Here is an 18,713-nt window from a genome sequence, read left to right as displayed (position 1 = left end):
TGATGTCCTAATAAGACATACTATAACAAGAACCTATCAACTTCCTACTCCAGAATGTGTTACGCTAGCATCACTCCAAGAAGAGAGTTCACCAAATGTTACACACCTTAGATCTTCTAAAAATATATTACTGAAAAATGAGGTTGGAGAACATAGCACTTGAATTTTTGTTCAACTTATAATACTCCTTTGTGTGTTTGATGAAGTTCAACCATTCAGCACTTTCCATTACCAACTCCCAAGTTTCTTGCATTTATTAAATGAGTTTGATTTATTTCTGAGAAAAAATTCTTTCTGGGGAAGATTGGAGAAGTAAATTCAATGCAATTAGAGCCTCGTCAAATGTAATTGCATAGATTGTGCCTTCAGATAATATTTCTCATAAAGGCCTCAGTATTCGTAGGCTGGCAAAAATTACTTTCTCACCAGGTATTAAAATGATCAAATTTACCCCCAGATATATATAATTTAATCTGTTGCTGCTGCAAAATAGGACTAGTTGCAAAAAGAACTATGAAGAAAAGGTGAATGGTAAAACACAACCAAAAAAACCTCTTTTAAACACTACATGAAAGTTCCTTGACATTTGAGTGTTTGTGAGACTAAGCCAAGCACATTCACAAATGAATGGCAAAAATTACATCTACAAAAACATTCTCGATCCATTGTCTTTTTTGTTTTCTATAACTAATGTGGTTTAGGACTAATGGGGTTTAGGAACATATCCGTCAACAGCAAAATTTCTAGTGGCAGCAGGCAAAGCAAGTCTCATCCCATCGAGTTCTGGTTTCGCAATTACTTGGCAACCCAGTCGAGACCTACAAAAATGAAGCAAAAATTTACATATCTGGTAGCAGTCACATTAAAAAGTTTAATTTACATTAATTAAATATACTCACGTTTCTGTAAGACCAAAAGCAAGATCTAACATGTCATTTTCCTCATCTGTCGGTTCCTCTAGTTTATTATAAACATTCTCATCCTGTAACAGAAGACAACTGTTCATTATGAGAAAAAAAATCAAAGAAATAATCACCATCTCCATCTCAAAATTTGACCTGATTTATTAGAACATAGTAAATAATTTACCATGACAATAACATGACAGGTAGAACATGCAATCGATCCTTCACAGGCCCCTGAACAAGCCAAGCACAACATTTAAAACTTGTAAACATTCAATACATCAATTAAAGGGGCAGTGCAGAACATCAGCAAGGTTGGTCATAGTGTTGGTTAAACACCTTCCAGCTCTATATCATTTTGATGAGCAGCTTCAAGCATTGACATCCCTACTGGCACCTGTATTGTCTTTTCCTCACCATCTTTATCGACAAATGTTACAGAGATTCTGAAAGATTCAAACAAATAGTTAGCATTTAAATTGAAATAATATTACAAAAAGGAGATGATGCAATCATCTTTGTAAAGATTGCCCTGTCAGCTAAACCATCTTTGGTTGCTGAGAGATTTTTCGCACACAATAGCTCAATCTGGGTGAAAATAGATTCAAAACTAGGTATTCCGAACTATAAGACAGACCAAAATCCCAAGCCACTATACCTGGACGTTTCTGACCAAAAAGACACTAAACTAACATCTCTCATTTACCTAACATTAAAGTATTTTAAAAATGACAAACCTACCAGATTTGGGACATACTTTTTGTAAATAATCAAGCAACAAGTTCAATAGAATAAGATGGCATGATAAATGAACATACAAGTCAACTGTGTCAAGAACTTTGCAACTATATAAATAAGGGGAATCGGTTCCCCATTGGATCTCAAACTCATCAGCCAAGCTGCAAAAAATATAGCAACTTGTTGGCATCACACACATGGATCGGATATTAGACTCCAATAATTCTTTGTTCAATTTATCAGCATCCTAAAAATCCTCCTTATAACATACACAATTTTTTATACAAATGCCATGCTTGAAACTTTCCTTTGGGAGACTGTCACTCACAGATGTGCAGCTTTGTAATGCTAAGATTCATGTGTCTTCCAGCTTATCTCCAACACTGAAGTAGTACGTGACCATTAGATGCCACTGATCCAGACGCAAGTAGACAAATTGGTTAGACTATATCCATCTAGTTCACTAGGCCTTCTGTTTTAAAAAGGTTTCTCGAGATGCACAATAGTTCCTTTTAGAATTGTCCATCCCAATTAGCCCTAGACATTCTCCTATTGGATTTGCCCTTCTCTAATAATCTACATTGGTTTTTCCAATTCTAGTTCATCCTTTTAATCAGGCATATAATGATTTCAGTTGGTTTTTCCAATATGGATCGAACAGTTTACATTACTTTCTCAGACCCTACTGCCACCCACATGTTATGTTCATATTGTCAGTGTTTTAGCATTTAGTCACCTTTTCAAATTCCAGGGTCCTTTCCACCCAGATATTTTTCTCTACTGTAACTGGATGTCTAGTCCAATGCATATTTTAATGATTTGTGGAAATCAAATATAAATTTCTTCATTGCCGATTCGTGAAACGAACCCAATTCAGGCACATGAATAGGATCCGCGGATTCGGGATTTTTTCCCCCAAATATGATATGTGGAGGATTCGTGTATATATATACATATATAAATATATATGCATTATATATACTAAAAAATAAGAGAAATACATATAATTCTAAAACTAAATCATTTCATAGTATGAATCTATGATTCTAGTATGGATCTATGAATCTAGTATAGTTGATAATTGATCTATTTTCTCGATTATAAAGATAATCAGCAAATTCACATTCACGATTTTATGTTTTTGTGCCTTGTATTGCCACGGATTCGTGCTGGATCCTCAGGCTGAGGTTTGGATCCTTGAGGATCCGGCCCGGATCCAAGCACAAATCTGGATCCGGTCTGTCTAGGATGAATCCGGCAACTAGGAATATATGCTGTTCTTTTGAAATAAAAAAGCGAGAATATGTTTGTGTTTATTCTCTCAGTTACACGTATGCCCCGGGAACCACACACCTCCACCAGATTTGCCCGAGAACAGGTAAGCCCAGGTACGCCACTAGGTGCACCAAGTATGCTGCAGGAGCACACCCACAAGCAAGCACTTAGAAAAATGCACAATAAATTTATTCTAAAGAATTATAATTTTTAGACAGCATAATATGAGATATATTATATGATATGGCATAATATTGAAGTTCTATCAATTGGCATTTGGCACTTATTAGTAATGAAGTATCATGCTATCAAATGTATTTAGTTTTAATATTCTGTATATAAAATAAATTGTGCGAGTGTACACACACATACCCAAACCCACATATCCAAGGACAATAAAATTCTGTGCCCATGTACCAGGTTCTCCTACTTGTACCATGCTCATACCTGTACCGGCAACTTAGCTTATTCTCTGTAATATAAACTATATGTGAGTGTGCTTATCAACTGAGATCCAGACTGTCAACATATCTCCCCTCTGAAAACTTAGATTATGAAATCATGATTCCACTTGTTTCCCTTACCTTAAATTCTCCAACCAGGAATGATATCTAAAAAGCTTTATTCAAAAATTAAAAAAGAATATGTTTGACTGTATTTGTTCTCTGTAACTCATTTTGCTTATCTACTGAGATCCAACAGACATTATAGCTCCCATATTAAGCTTGGAATTTAAAAGCATGATTCCCCTTGTTTCCATTATCTAAAATTCTTAAACCTCTCATACAGAGAAAATTATTGTTTTAGGAAATTTGCAAGATAAGGGTGCATTGCCCCACATGCGCTCTCAGAAATAACAGGTTCCAGTATCTTGGCGTGCTTGTAATGGCTGCCCTTGGTGTCGAACTGATTTGTTTAAACTTTTAATTTTCTTTCAGATTTGTTTAAGTTTATGATTGCTTGTAAGACTTATAAAATGAACAGATAAACACAAATAATAATATTGCAGCTTACTGCATTAATTATCAACAGTATTGAACCAAACAGCTCTTCTATTCAAACACCCTGAGACACATTAACAGCAGATTACTACTTTGATTTCTTTAGAAAATAAAAACATCACAATGCTTTAGCATACCCAATCGCTGCTCCAGATATTGTATTGATCAATGAGTTTAAAGATAATATTCATAATCCCTTGCTTGCATTCCACCTCTGGATGGCACAACTTCAGGTAAGGACAGATGCTTCTAATGGATATTCAAATTTCAGATGGTACAGAACCCTGTTATTAATAATTCCAGACCTAGACAGCCTGTCCAGACTGGTATTGGATAAATCCTAAACTAAAACGTTAAACATATAGAAGTTAGAAAAAAAAACAAATGTCCTCCTTGGTAAGACATGACGTTTTACTTTAGGGTTTAGATGCTTCCATTCAGACTTGTGTAGGTTGCTGGCATATGCAGTCTACTGTAGATTATTTCAGACTGATATAGGTTTGTTCTGAGCTTTTCCAGTTTGATACAGCATCCAAAGACTCTTCCAAATAAATTTATAAGCATTGCCAGCATAGGCAGTTCATTACACAGCAGTATGGCCATAAACTCAGCCTTCAATCTCCTCAAATTGAAACCAATAAAACCGAAACTCGCAATTAAATGAAAGTAGCGAACAATCTGATTTTTACCTTGAAATGAATACACTCATAGATACTCCCAACTGTGTCATCCAACAGTGAAGAGAATGTCACTCATCGGGGATTTCTTCCTCACAAAACATAGTGAAAAGTAACTCTCGAATAAATTTATAAATTTCTTATTTTCCAGCATGCTGAAAAAGAGCTTTTCAATCTCTTTTATAATGCCCTAGTAAGATCTCATTCACTCACCTTGCATAAACAAAATCAGTTTTTGCCCTTCCCTACTTTTTCGGGATTTTGTCTTCCCCTTATTTTCTCGTGATTGCTTTTTCCCCTATTTAATGGCAATTCAATTTTTTTGGCGATACTTTTTCATTTAATCTCAAGTCCCCAAACATTTTATATAAATAATATATTACTTATATTTAACTTTATAAACTAATTTTATTAATAAATAAATAAATCATATTAATGATATTAAAATCCTTTTGTCAATATTAAACATTTATCATTGACATATCATCACTGAAGGTCACAACGATGCCTAAATGACTTACTATAAATAGTATGTATGTCAAAATTACATCCAAACACCTCGGATTGACCTGCAATGAAAACTACCTAGATCAAATGGTCTCAAAGCCCCTTAAATGTCCAAGTTAGCCTACAAGAAATTGCAGAAATAGGCTAACGACAAACTCATACAACTTGTGCCAGAAAGGGGACATTGTTGTGCTAGAACTAAGCTGAAGACTAAATTCTAATGGCCACAAAGCCATACAACAATAAATCATACTTTGCAAGGCCAATTATTCCATCATAGTTCCAAGAATCGGACTGGGAAAGTACTTAACAAACCCAAAAAATTCAACATGACAAATACTCAACAAAAACTTGGCAACTTAGAAAATACTACAAATTAAAATATCTTAAAGAAACATTTTTTTTACAAAATTCAATTATAAAATGTATTTAATTAAAAATTAACACCTCAACAGAGAAAATGCATGATTTTATAGCAGAAACATGTGAAAAATGTGGATTGCTTTGTGCACCTTACAATACAAGGAGGGAGAACATATATAGACTTGTAAAATTGCCTTTCTGGATTAAATTATTTATATTTTTTCATCAACAACATTTCGGATCATACTACATGATAGATTTGGTCTCTTTACTTATCTTTTTTTTTTGAATTTTTTTTTCTTATTTAATTTATGCCTGATTTTTTTTCTTAGTCTTACTTCTTTTTTTATCAGTAATATATCTATATATTTTATTAATATGAAGGATTATAGAGATTGCATCAGAGAATAGACCAGATTACAAAATGGAGTGATAGACTCTTCCATCAAAAAAATTTCATCAGAAAATTTTCATACTAGACCCCAGATAAGTTGAAAAACCATCAGACCCCATAATCCCTTTTTAAATTACAACACAGATTTAATTTTACAGGCTTTCAACCCAGTAGACAATAAACTTATATATAGCATTTACATCAGATTTATCAAGATACAGAAAGCCTATCACCAAACCTATGAGTCAAATTCAAAAAAAACTTAAGAGAAACCTGTCGTCAGCATCCATCTTTCCCCTCAGAACCTGTGGTTTGAATCTTCCACAGGTTTAACCATTTATTCCAAGAGCTTGGCGACTTGCTCGAATTTGAAATCTGGTGCACATTCATCGGGGAATAACCACCGGGAAATTAGCAGCAATCCCTTCCTCATGCCTCTGAGTCTATATTTCAAGCTTCAGCCATGCTGCGCATTGCTCATCCAAATATGCTTCTTTCTCATTCTTTCCAACCCACCTCACAAACAGGACAATCTCATACTCCTTCAAATCCCTCTCATCTTCATAACATTCTATAATGCCAGTGCCAACCCCTGGGACCGGCCATTCCAGAATAGAATCCAAAGTCTATGAAATCTCATCATCGAACTGAGAGGTGACAACCCATTTCAGTGTCAATGCCATCTCCAAGCTGCAACCCCCATGCCAAAACCATCAACACTATGTTGATATTCATCCTCCACCACCAGTTGTGCTCTTCAAATTTCCTGCTTAGAACGTCTATCACTGCTTCCACCATCATTTTTTGACTTACTCTTTAACAGACCCCTCAACCTTTTCTTCTTCATTGGCCAGAGGAAGCCTTTCTATTGAACTGAGTAGTTACAAAGAAGTTTGCGTCCATGTTTAAAAAATTATTCCTCTGCACTCGGCTCTCAGAGCTGCTAACCAAAACCCGCCTAAAAAACCACTCCACAACTTCTTAATAGCACCTGTCATTTAAAAGCTTGGATTAATTATGAGATGTCCATTCGCCTCTTAAACTCTGTATGATGACAAGACAATCAGTCTACGATTTGCCTCACTCTTCTAAAAAGTTGTTGCCGTCACTTCAAAATTTTACAAACTGAATCAATGAAAAGATAACTGCATTAACTACACCTGCCACCCTGGGTCGAATGTCGTCATCTAGCCAGCTTGCTGCCCACTCAACGCCTTTTTTTTACACCTGGGTTACCTCATCTTGTACATTAATATAGTTTACGTGACCATTGGGTCTTAAGTCTTCAAATTTAAATTCAATTTCATTTTCAAAGAACAATGCCCATTTTGAAAGCTTATCTGCCTAATGTTGCCTTCTCTACAAATATGTAAAATCTTAAAATCTTCCAAACTGTTCGATGCATATCTTGCTGCAGTCACAATTGATCATGCCTTAATCTTGTCATTTTCAATTGCCCTTGTAATCAGGAGAGAATCACCCTCCAAATGTGTTCGTTTAAAACCCAAAGCCATGCCAACTTCAATTATTGATAAAGCAACGTTGCCCTCCAACACATTGTTAGATTCATTTGGCAATCTCATAGCACCAAGGGCCATTGTGTTCCCCACATGATCCCTGAATATAAAACCTATACTTAAAGGGCCTAGTCCTGTACATTAATAAAGTCTAGGTGACCATTGGGTCTGAAGTCTTCAAATTTAAATTCAATTTCTTTTTCAAAGAACAACGCCCAATTTGAAAGCCTATCTGCCTTAATGTTGCCTTCTCTACAAATATGTGAAATCTTAAAATCCTCCAAACTGTTCGATGAATGTCTTGCTGCAGTCACAATTAATTGAAGGTGTCATGCCTCAATCTTGTCATTTTCAATTGCCCTTGTAATCAGGAGAGAGTCACCCTCCAAATGTGTTCGTTTAAAACCCAAAGCCATGCCAACTGTAATTGTTGATAAAGCAACCTTGCCCTGCACCGCACTGTTAGATCCATTTGGCAATCTCATAGCACCAAGGGCCATTGTGTTCCCCATATGATCCCTGAATATAAAACCTATACTTAAAGGGCCTCCATTAGCCACCAATGCCCCATTGAAATTCGTCTTAATCCAGCCATATTTGGGTTTCAGCCATTTCACCTTACCTCAGTCAAGTTCCTTCAGCCCTTTCCCACAAGTTCCATCAGCATTGTGAATGTCATTGTTGGTGAGATGTTCAAGAAAACAGCACTAACAACTTCCTCAATAGAATGATTTATGCTGAACAATATCCTATCAAGAAATTCATACTTCTCTTGAAATTCTCCTATTACGCTCCTTACATAACTCCCAAATTATGTAGAAGGACATATTCTCCAAATACAAGAGAAAATTTATCTAAGCACTCTAGTTGGCCAGCAAGAAAAGAGATATTTCAAAGTTCCCGTCAAGGGGCCTTGCCACCTTAATTTACCTTGCACCATTCTCCTTGCCTCCATGGCTACCCGGAAATTCAGAAGCAAGTGATTTGCATCCTCTTCAGCCTCTTCACATAAGCTGCATCTAGATAGCCCCTGTACACCTAATTTCTTTCTCCTATCACCAGTTAATATTCTACCTTTGGTTGCCAGCCAGGCAAAGGAGCCTGCTTTTGGTAAACAATCCTTTCCCCAAAACAGGCTAGTAGGCCAATTTTCATTTGCCAGATCCATTGCTAGAATTTGATATCCTATCTTTGACCAAATAATTACCACTCTTAACAGCACACCAGATGAGTTTATCATCTTGCATTGTTTTAATGATATCCTTGATATTAAAGATCTCTTGCATGGCTTGAAGATGCTGGTCTGCAAGCCCTAAACCATCCAAACTCTTCCATCTCCATTCCTCTCCCAGAGGGGTATGACATAATTCTAGATAATCACAGACTTTAGTTCCCCAATGTTGCACTAAAAAGGTTTTGATCTCCTACAGCCCAGCAACTGTCCATAGCACCTAATGACCTCCCAAAGAATCCTCCCAAAAATTTGCCTATTGTCCATTCCTAATTTACCATGTTAGATGATTAGTGATCAGAGACCTGCAATCCAGTATGAAATTCCATAGTGCAGATCCTCTGGGAGGACTCCTAATGGTCAGGATGCGATTGTTTTCCTGACAGTCTAAATATTTTGCTCTTAAAACTTTTATCCACAATAGTTCCGGATTTGCATACATCATCCATACTAATTTAGCTCCTAGTGCTTCATTCATTGGACTCCAATTTGTATACCTACCAACACCCTGTGGTTTACATATTTTATCCTGCCAATAGTGGTATCCTGCCAATAGTGGTCTCTTATCCTCATCACTCCCCCCATTCCAAAAAAATCTTCATCCTCTGTTGAATCAATCTGAGCACCTTCTTAGGAATCTTAAGGCATATCATAGAAAATACAGGTATTGCAGAAATAACTGATTTTAGTAACATAATTCTACCACCAAAAGTGAGCCACTTGCTTTTCCATCCCTCTATCCGCAAGGTTTTCCCACAAGTTGACCCAAGATGCACCTTCAAAAAGTGGGATTCCAAGAATATTTGCTTGGTGGTTAACCCGCTTTCATTCCCAAGACTTGAATAGTATTCCTTTGCAGCTGTAAATGGGTGTTAAAAAACAAATCTATGTCTTGTGCCAATTCACAAACTGCCCTGATGCTCGACTGTATCTATTGGGTAGTGTTTTGATGACTCAAGCTTCCCAAGTAGAAGCCTCTCCAACAAGATAAGTGATGCAGGAGCATCCAATGGTGTAAGGGCAATCTTGTATCACCCAAAAATATGCTGAGTGTTAGTCTTTGTTTAATGTGTTTGTATTTCTGAATACCCATTTGGGCCAAATAGAGACTCCAACCCTCGTAATTCCGCTACTAGATTTTTAGGTTTGTGTCGTGCTAGTGTAGAAAATGGGTTATTTTGTAATTGAGCCATAATTATGATGATTCAGAGGGTGTAACTTGGAGGGATGATTGTACTTGTAATTTAAAGCATTCCAAAAAAAGAATCAAGTCAAAAGGCTTTACGGTTTGAAAGTTATTGCAGTTTTAAGTTGTCTAGAGACCTCCTAAGAACGCTTCAATGTCAGATTTGAGGCACTAAATGGCCTCATACGGGCCCGAAAAATAGGAGATGAGCAAAACTAGTTCGGAGGCATATAGAGCGCTCAGAGAGTTTTCTGGAAATGTAAACAATTCGTCAATCGGAGCCTCATATCAAAAGTTATGCGTCTCGGAAGTTGGACTACCATTTCTGGATTCTTCCAAAAGTTAGCACCAACTTTTGACGTGTCTTCTAGAACGTTTTGCTTTGGCGGTGGATGCCAAATGGCATATTTCAAAATGTGTTCCTAACCCTAAACCTAATTCGGGTTACTTAGGGTCATTTCTTGCATTGTAAAGGCAGTTTTTGTAAAGTTTGGGAGGGGGTACTTTGGGAAAGATTTTTCTCCAGAATCTGAATATGTTGTAAGCCCACCAGAATCTGATTATGTTGTAAGCCCATAGGGTATATAGTTGAATCTATTTTTGCTGTAATAAATGTACTAACACATATCATTTCTGATAATAAAAGTCTCCTTTCCTGTTGTGTTCATTTTGTCTTGGGTTGTGCCCTCATCAATAACTATCATCAGCCAACTGTAAATATGTTAAAGGGTCGATCACAACTGCAATCTGAATCCCCTTCCATTTTCCTTCAAATTTGTATTTTACAATCAATCTGCCAAGCACCTCTTCCATGATAATGAAGGGAAAGAGTGAGAGGGAGTCACCCTATATCAAACCTTCGAGGACTCAAAGAGGTCTTGTGGGCTGCCATTGACTAGAACTTAACCTAGGGGTTGAAATACAATTGTTAACCCACCGAATCCATTCTTGACAAAACCCGAACCTTTCCAAGAATTGTAAGAGAAATGGTCTATTAACATCATCATAGGCCTTCCTGATATCCAGCTTAATCATCATCTTTTCTAACTTTGCAGATATAACTGTGTGAATAAACTCACGGGCAGTTATAACACCTTCATAGATTGATCTATTAGGTGAGAATCCACTGTTCCTTAGAAATAATATGGACTAAAACCTTCTTGGGTCTGTTTGCAACAACTTTTGGGATGATTCTGTAAACCGTGTTACATAAAGAAATAGGATGAAAATCATCAAAAGATACACAACCCTCCTCACGAATGAGAGCAATGAATGTGTTGTTAAAGTCTTTGAGCAAAAACCCACCCAACCTAGATTTTTCCACAACCTCATAAATCTCCTATCCTAAAATGTCCCAGAATCTTTAATAAAATATGGCTCCAATGCCTTTTCTCCCCCCATACTGAACAGAGCACACTTAACCTACTCATAAGAGATGGGAGCAGTTAGCATCTGGTTCTATCAGCATAAATGATGTGAGTATCTAATATCTCCCTATCAGTAAACCTCCTGAAATGACATCATATATCTCCCTGTCCATTTGATCACTCTGCATTTCTGAATTGAAAATATTATAAAAATGGCTCACCACTTCTTGATGATGGCTTCCAAGGAGCTCAACCTTACACCTATGGCACTATTTATAAAATAGATCCGATTGATAGATCTTTTGACTTTCATTGAATTGTGGGAAAAAAAATTGTATTGTGGTCCCCAGTGGCCAACCATGTTTCTCAAGACTTTTGTCTCCAATAAACCTCTTCTCTTGCCAATATTTCAGAATATTGTTTGTTCAAATTTGATTCTAGCTGAAATTCCATCTCCCCTGTGCCTAATTTTATGACTGTTGAATGCAAAGCAGCCAAATCACTCTCCAATCTAAATTTCTCAGTGAAGATATTATGAAAAGACTATGGTTCCAGATTTTGAGCTGATCCCTCAAATATTGTAGTTTTTTGCAAACTATGAAAGATTTGTTACCTGGTCTAACCGGGGCATCCATCCACCACATCCTAATCAAATCTTTCAATCCTTCGTGTCTGAGCCACATAGATTCAAATTTGAAAGGGGCACACGCTCAAGAATTAAATACTCGTGCACTTTCAAACAGATTGGATATTGATTAGAACCCATAATAGGTAGAATTTCTGCAAAACACACTCAGACTGAGGCTCCCCAATCCCCAGCCAGGAGAAATCTGTCCAACTTTTCAGCGATATAACGAAAACCACTGCACCTATTTGTCCATGTGAGTTGTTCATTTCTAATTTCAGTCTCTATTAAACCGTTGTTAGTGCAAAAGTTAGCAAAGCCCAGTTGACTCTGTCCTGTCCATCCGTCACCACCTGTCTTTTCCACTGGACTTAATATGGCATTAAAATCACCCCATAGAATAAACAACTCATTCAGATTTGTCGAGATAATGTTGGTAAGAAATTGCCATGTTCTTTTTTGGGCCAAGTTGGTCGGACCATAGACATTAATTACATGAATATTTGCAAAATTATGCGTAGAAGCAATTCGTGATCACTGCCAACATATATCTTGCCCCTTCAGAGTGGCTTCTATCGTCCCATCATTCCATTAAATGCCCAATCCCCCCAAAGCACCTGAAGCCTCTGAAAAACAACATCTCCATCTCAGAAATTTACACCTTAAACTACCCACATCCTCCCGTTTAATAAGCTTTGTTTCTTGAAAGAGCATCAGATCTGGCCTCACTTGATCCAGACAACATTTGATCAAGCAAGCTTTGTCAGAGGCATTGCAGCCCCTGACATTCAATATAAGGAGCTTCATGATTCACGGAAAAGAGCATAACCCTTTCCAATCTCAAAACTTTTGTTTGGTTTGCAGCTCAACCATCGCCAACTTGACTTGATTGGATTTAGGACCACACTTTTTTCTTTCTCCTACATTTGTTTTACTGATTGTGGCCTGTGCTTGCTCCACTGCCCTATTCTCAAAGACATCTAAGATATTTGACAGCTCAAGAACATCCTAATCTTCCAAATCATCCAAACATGATTCCTTCGAATCAAATTCAAGCTCCCTGTTACTGTCCTTGACACCTACAAAGGATATATCCAAATTTCTAATGGGTGAAATAGGAATATCCTTAAAACCCTATTCTGGTTGATTAATCAGTGGAGGCCTATGGGAGTCTTCCAGAATGAAGCTACTTGTATCCAATCCACCATGATTTAAATCCTTCTCAGCAATTGAATTAACTGACCGATTTGAATTACTTCCCATTGCCTCTTGTCTAAAAACTACTTTGGATTTTCAAGTGTGGATATTAGCTTGAGCTATTTCTAGAGGTGTGGACAGAGGTAGAGGCCCACTATCACCCCCAACCTTTGGAATCTTGTGTTGGTCATCCACACTCATTTGAACCGCAAGATGATTTTCCTCTTCTTCAGGGGTCCCTAGCTCCAAGGAGTTTCCAACAGCGATTGCATTTCCCATTGCCAAGAGTGTATCTATTTCATCTTTCTAAAGATTTTCTCATTCCAATCCTAGATTATCCTGGTCATTCACAAATCTAGAGGAGGACAGGACTTCCAAAGACAAATCCTACATCTTATTCTTAAGCATTTCATATGAGATTTTGAAAATCAAATCCACTACTACATCCCTTTCCAGCCACTTCCCCTTTTCTGTTACATCTTCCATTGGCTGAGCAACATTTTGATTACAACTTGAATCCACCTCTAATTTTTCTATCCAGATGCCTTCGTCTGACCGGATTTCAATGATATCCGGAATAGGATGTGGACCCTGACATTTTACCAATATCTTAGTGTAGACCGTCAAATCCTATTGGTCAAGTACTCCTTCGTGCTTGACATTAAGAGCCAAGTCGATCTCCAAGTAATTCCAAGGTAGCAGGATCCATGTAGGAGATCCGGTAGTTTAAACCATATTGGAATTTCATCAACCTTCACCTTTTGTGGATTGAAGTTCGGGTACCAGTCGACTGCAAACAGACACCTGCAATCAATAAAGAACAAACCATTGTTGAAAGACTATTCCTTATCACTTGCAACAGAACAGATCGCCAAATGAAAGCCATTAGATAGAGATTTTACTTGACACACTTGCCCTAGGGTTTTGCATACCGATCTTTAATCTTAGTGTAAGTAGGCCATATTCCCCCCCATTTCACCGTAAAGGCATGGTCTTTTAGATAGCTAATGGATTCACTCCACTCTTTGTTATCAATAGACACTATAATAACCAGAGAATTATTGCTTTCAGGAATTACCAGTTGATTCTACTCCTGTGGTTGTGCTATGGGTTTGAATTTTTTCCGATCTTCCCAAAATCAAAACCTTCCCCTATCCCTAATGCATTGAAATCCTTTCTCCCACACCTAAAATCACTTTGCTGCCCTTCTGCACTTTGGTTGAATGTCTTATTGTGAAAGTCCTTCCCTATACTCTATCTCCACACTTCCATCGTTTTTCCTTTGTTATCCCCGTTAAATCTTGTGTTAAACTGTTGTTGTGCCCTACAATTAAACAGCCATGCAGTCCCAGAACGGCCATTGTAACAGAAGTTCTAGTGTTGCCTAAACCCTAACCCCTGCGCTCGATTCTTCATCTGTGTCTATTGAATGTAGAATATCTCTTACTTCTTTGATAGCCTGGAGTATTTCAACAAAAAAGTGAAATGTGCACTCAAGGCACATATTGCACCAAAAACAATGGTTTTGTAATGGTGATAGAAAGCACAAAGACAGAAAATATGCAAAAAAATCAAGGAAATGACCTGGAGTATTTCAGTAAAAGAGTGATAGGTAGACTAAGCTGCGTAGTGCACAAAAAAATTAGTTTGCATAGTGATTATTGAAAACATGAAGAAAATGGTCCTCTGCAGTAAAATGAACAAAAAATTAAGGATTAAGAAATGTGCAGAACCATCAGAAGCAATGAAAAAATGGTAAAACTTCAACTAATCACAAGTATTTGGAGCCTGAATATGTAAGTTACTCTTCAAATGACTACCCTTATGTTCATGCAACATTTTTTTGTTTTAAGTTCATGCAAACTTGCCACATACGAAACTCATAAAAAAAGCACAAATGGGTCAAGTAAATGCAAGAAACTACATAGTTTATAATTTAATAAACATAACTGGGAGTTGACAAACATGTGTGATGCAAAAATTGCTACAATTTCCAAGTAAGCCTATAAAAAAAAGATTGCAAGGGCAATTTAACCATTGACAGGCAGAAGACAATACTAGTAATAAGAGAGGTTGAACAAAATAAATTTATGGACATACAAGAGAACTTTGCAACCATAACCAAAAAAAGAAACCAGTTGAATTCATAATAAATTCCTCCTACCCTGTATTCATTTTCCTAGAATACTAAAGATACACTCCAAATGTTGAAATCTTGTATAGAAACTAAGACCTTCTACCCAAAGACATCTCTAGTAGAATATGTATACATATGTTGACATGATCTTGGTGTGATAATTTTCTCTCAAAAAAGTTGCCTCTGCAAGGATAAGAAGATACCCGCGTTTCCTTTTTGTCTTCTCCGTGGTTATCATTTGCATTAACTGCCTCTGATGCAAATCTCCGCTTCTGCTCACAACAAACCTAGAGTTATTAATGAAAACAATTAAAAACAAAAACTAGAACAGCATAATCAAAACAAATTTATTATTATATGAATGTCCATAAACAACCAAATCAATGAGACTCCAAAGTAAAATTATGTTAGCAAGGAGGATTGCTAGCTCAAGCAGAATACATACCCCAAAACATTGACTAATTAATTTTAATTAAAGATGTGTTGTCATCCAGCAAGGGATAGTGGATTGTATGTGTCATTGTGTGAGTTATATATTTAATATTAGTGTTCCCTCAAAATTTCTGTGTCCAGTCCAGCTGTTTACAAAGCATTATTCGTTGACTGGGAAATTATGTAAGGAACATGCAGCAAGAGATGGTAGAATCTAATTAGTGCAGAAAATAACTGAGTGGAGGCAGCATATAAATTTATAACTTGTAATTGTCTTTTGTGACAACTCCCATTTTAGCTTCACTTTCTAACACCCTTATTGATGATGGCTTTACCATACAGATTATTCTAAACTTTGTTTTCTTTAACCTCCTTTTACCCCTTCTTATATGTTGTAAACATGAAGGCAAATATATTGTTTAATACAATGACGCTACAGGGGGGAAGGGAGAGCCGTGGCATAGAAGTTTTTTTTATTACAGTTAAATCATGGACTTTAGACAGTAGTATTGGGTGTGTGACATTTCATTTGTCCTAGAAAGTTAATATGATCTGCTGGAGTGCTGGGAGATGTGGTGTTGGGCCTATGCCTTCATTTGTTGATGAAATATGTAAAATCTTGGATTGGCAATTTGTAGTGAAATTTTGTTTGAATTCTGCAGGCAATTTGTTTATAGATGTAAAACTAGAAAAATTATCATAATATTAGTGGCTGTAAAATCGTATTAACTATTGTTATATTGGGCATATTGAAGCCTGTTACTTGGGATCAATTCTGAGTTGGAAATCAGGTCTGATGCTTACAAACTTATCCATTCTGTTGGATGATATTAAAACTATTGTAAGATCATCTATGTAATCTTTGCCCAAATTTTCAGTTTTCCAAACTGGGTAATTTTGTCAAATAGTGTTGCTTATATTGACTGTTTTAAAGGTTTTCTGTTTGTTTTCATTTTATCTTGCAAAGATACCATTCATCTTTGCAATGCACTTCAAAAACTAGAAAACAGCGAGAAGAAATGTCTATAGTCATAAACCAAGAAATGGCAAATATTTACACAGTATTATCTGTTATGAGAGAAAATCAATCTGAAAGTTCTCGATAGTATTATGAAACTGGAGTAGTGTGACATGAACAGCAGTAACTTGCAGAATGCTATGGTCATTTCATACACAGTTTCCATATTGAACAGAAGCAAATATAATAAGAAGTTACATTTCCCAAGCAAACAAATATTTTGGTTCTGAAAATGCATATTGCAGCACTCAGAAATGTAGATAATGGCATATAAATGAAGATAATGACTTCATGAACTTCTACAAATAACATACAGTACCTTCAATAATTTTTTATTCAATCACATCAGAAGGGCTTTGGCTATTTTTGGGTGGGTTAATCTTTGTTGTATCAATCCTTGTCTCTACACCTCCGTGACATGTCGCAAGTACTCCTTTGCAATCTCACACGACTCTGAATAATTTACTTAGCACATCACAGGTTATATTTTTTATGTTTCCACACTTTTTTTGTTCTTCTGAGCTAAAGTGTCATTGTACCGCGGCATTTTGGGGCTATCGTCTGGACGCTCATCAGAACATAGGATGAGGGGCTCTCTCCTAAGTCTTTGAACTCCCACCAACTTTTTCTAAAAGGGTGAATGATAGGTACTTTAAGTGATCGCTAGTAACTGCCAAAGACGCACATAAACAAGCATTCCACGGCAATTATTTTGTTCTGCCTATCTTAAACTGTGTTCACCCATATAACGACCCTCTCCCGGATTCGAATACATGACCTCTATATGGAATATAAATGTCTTCCCCAGCAGGCCAAGTTAAAACAGATAAAGAGATTAAAAAATTGCAAAGCCAAAGAAATAACATCTTCATTAAATATACATCCATATAAAAATGCTGCTAATCTAACGCATTGGGGCATCAAATAAAACGTTACCTGCTGCTGCAGGTTAATAAGCTCGGTAAAATCCCATGGCAAATTGGGGTTTTTAAGCTGAGAATCCAAATGCTGTAATGGTGATCGCATCATTCAAATGATTATAATCATCCCAAACAAATGAATTGAAACTAATCAAATTTTTAATTTATAAATAAAAAACTGAAAATAATGGTTTGAGCGATCGTTTACATAATTCAAGGCCACTGAAAAATCGCGCGGCACCGGACTGGTCCTCCTGACACCCAGGGCCACCTGCAAATGCAGTGTAAATTGTCTACAAAACTGCAATAAACAATTGAACATTCTCTAATGAAATCTAATATTCATGAGCTATGTGTTAGCCTACCGCTGCCATGCGCACAGCCTGTCCAATCCTAAACATCTTCGCCTTTGAAGCTGAGATGCTCACTTTCAGAGCTCGCTTAAGCCGTGGCACGAGCGGGTTAACGCAAGTAAAGCGTCCAGCTTCGCGTTGGCGCTTCGACTAATCAGTTGTGCGGTAACTGAAAGCTGCCGACCCTATTGGGAATACGCCCAGAGAGCACAACTGTTAACCAACGAAATAGTTCGAATGCATCAGAAGATGCGTGCTGCTAACAATAACAAGAACCAACTATAGTAGACCTGGTCAGCCTGTTTTTCACTTCTAAACGATGGTTAGAGGGCCGTAAAACCCTTCCGTTTCTGCAGGTTTTTAACGCATTTATTTAATGTGGGATTTCAATCTCCATTTTAAACCCTACAAATATATAAGGACTGTCATGGAAGTGATTCGATCCTTCGGTCTGGCGGAGGAGGTGTTGTCATTTGACTTTGCCTCCTTATTCAAACTCTGGAAATTTATTAATCTTTGTAATGGAGGATTTTCCCCTCCACCACCATTTCGTCAAATTTGTACAATTGTGAGCTCATCCTTTTGAAACAAAAAAGAAAGGAATTTTACAATGGAATAAAATAAGACCAAAAATGTTAATTGTTCAAACAAGATAATTATGCTCATAAGGTATATCAAGAATTTTTATACAAAGTATAACATAGTCTAATAACCAACACTTTCACTAAAAGGAGGTGCAATGGTTGCATCGATAATAATATATATTCTGGTTGCATCGATAGTAATATATATTCTATAATTTATCGTAGAAGAGAAATAAGGAAAGTGAATTATAAATCATACTAGAACAACTTGAATATGTTCATTTTG

The 18,713-nt window shown here is 36.7% G+C and overlaps 1 protein-coding gene across 1 annotated transcript; it reads right to left on the bottom strand.

Annotated features, from left to right (window-relative positions):
* Positions 1-432: 432 nt before the first annotated feature.
* LOC149562993 (uncharacterized) lies at positions 433-18,231 on the bottom strand. The gene is made up of 8 exons (XM_089826433.1): positions 17,856-18,231; positions 17,699-17,761; positions 17,507-17,578; positions 15,328-15,392; positions 1,245-1,351; positions 1,090-1,139; positions 900-982; positions 433-818 (listed from the first exon to the last, which is right to left on the bottom strand). Exons 1-8 carry the CDS (start codon positions 17,889-17,891, stop codon positions 704-706), a joined length of 591 nt encoding a protein of 196 aa, XP_089682559.1. The 5' UTR covers positions 17,892-18,231; the 3' UTR covers positions 433-703.
* Positions 18,232-18,713: the final 482 nt, after the last annotated feature.

The sequence above is a fragment of the Cupressus sempervirens genome, chromosome 4 (genome assembly GCF_028749045.1).
Source record: "Cupressus sempervirens isolate cs-2001-9-10 chromosome 4, ASM2874904v1, whole genome shotgun sequence".
Classification (NCBI taxonomy): Eukaryota; Viridiplantae; Streptophyta; class Pinopsida; order Cupressales; family Cupressaceae; genus Cupressus; species Cupressus sempervirens.
The sequence above is the reverse complement of the archived record's forward strand: the minus strand, read 5'-3'. Positions and strand labels throughout refer to the sequence as shown.

Excerpts from the sequence above, each read along its gene's own strand:
- LOC149562993 (XM_089826433.1), bottom strand. The coding sequence starts at position 17,891 with ATGTTTAGGATTGGACAGGCTGTGCGCATGGCAGCG. Across the intron at positions 1,140-1,244 it reads AAATGATATAGAGCTGGAAG|GGGCCTGTGAAGGATCGATT; the intron begins GTGTTTAACCAA and ends TGGCTTGTTCAG. Across the intron at positions 983-1,089 it reads CCTGTCATGTTATTGTCATG|GATGAGAATGTTTATAATAA; the intron begins GTAAATTATTTA and ends CTTCTGTTACAG.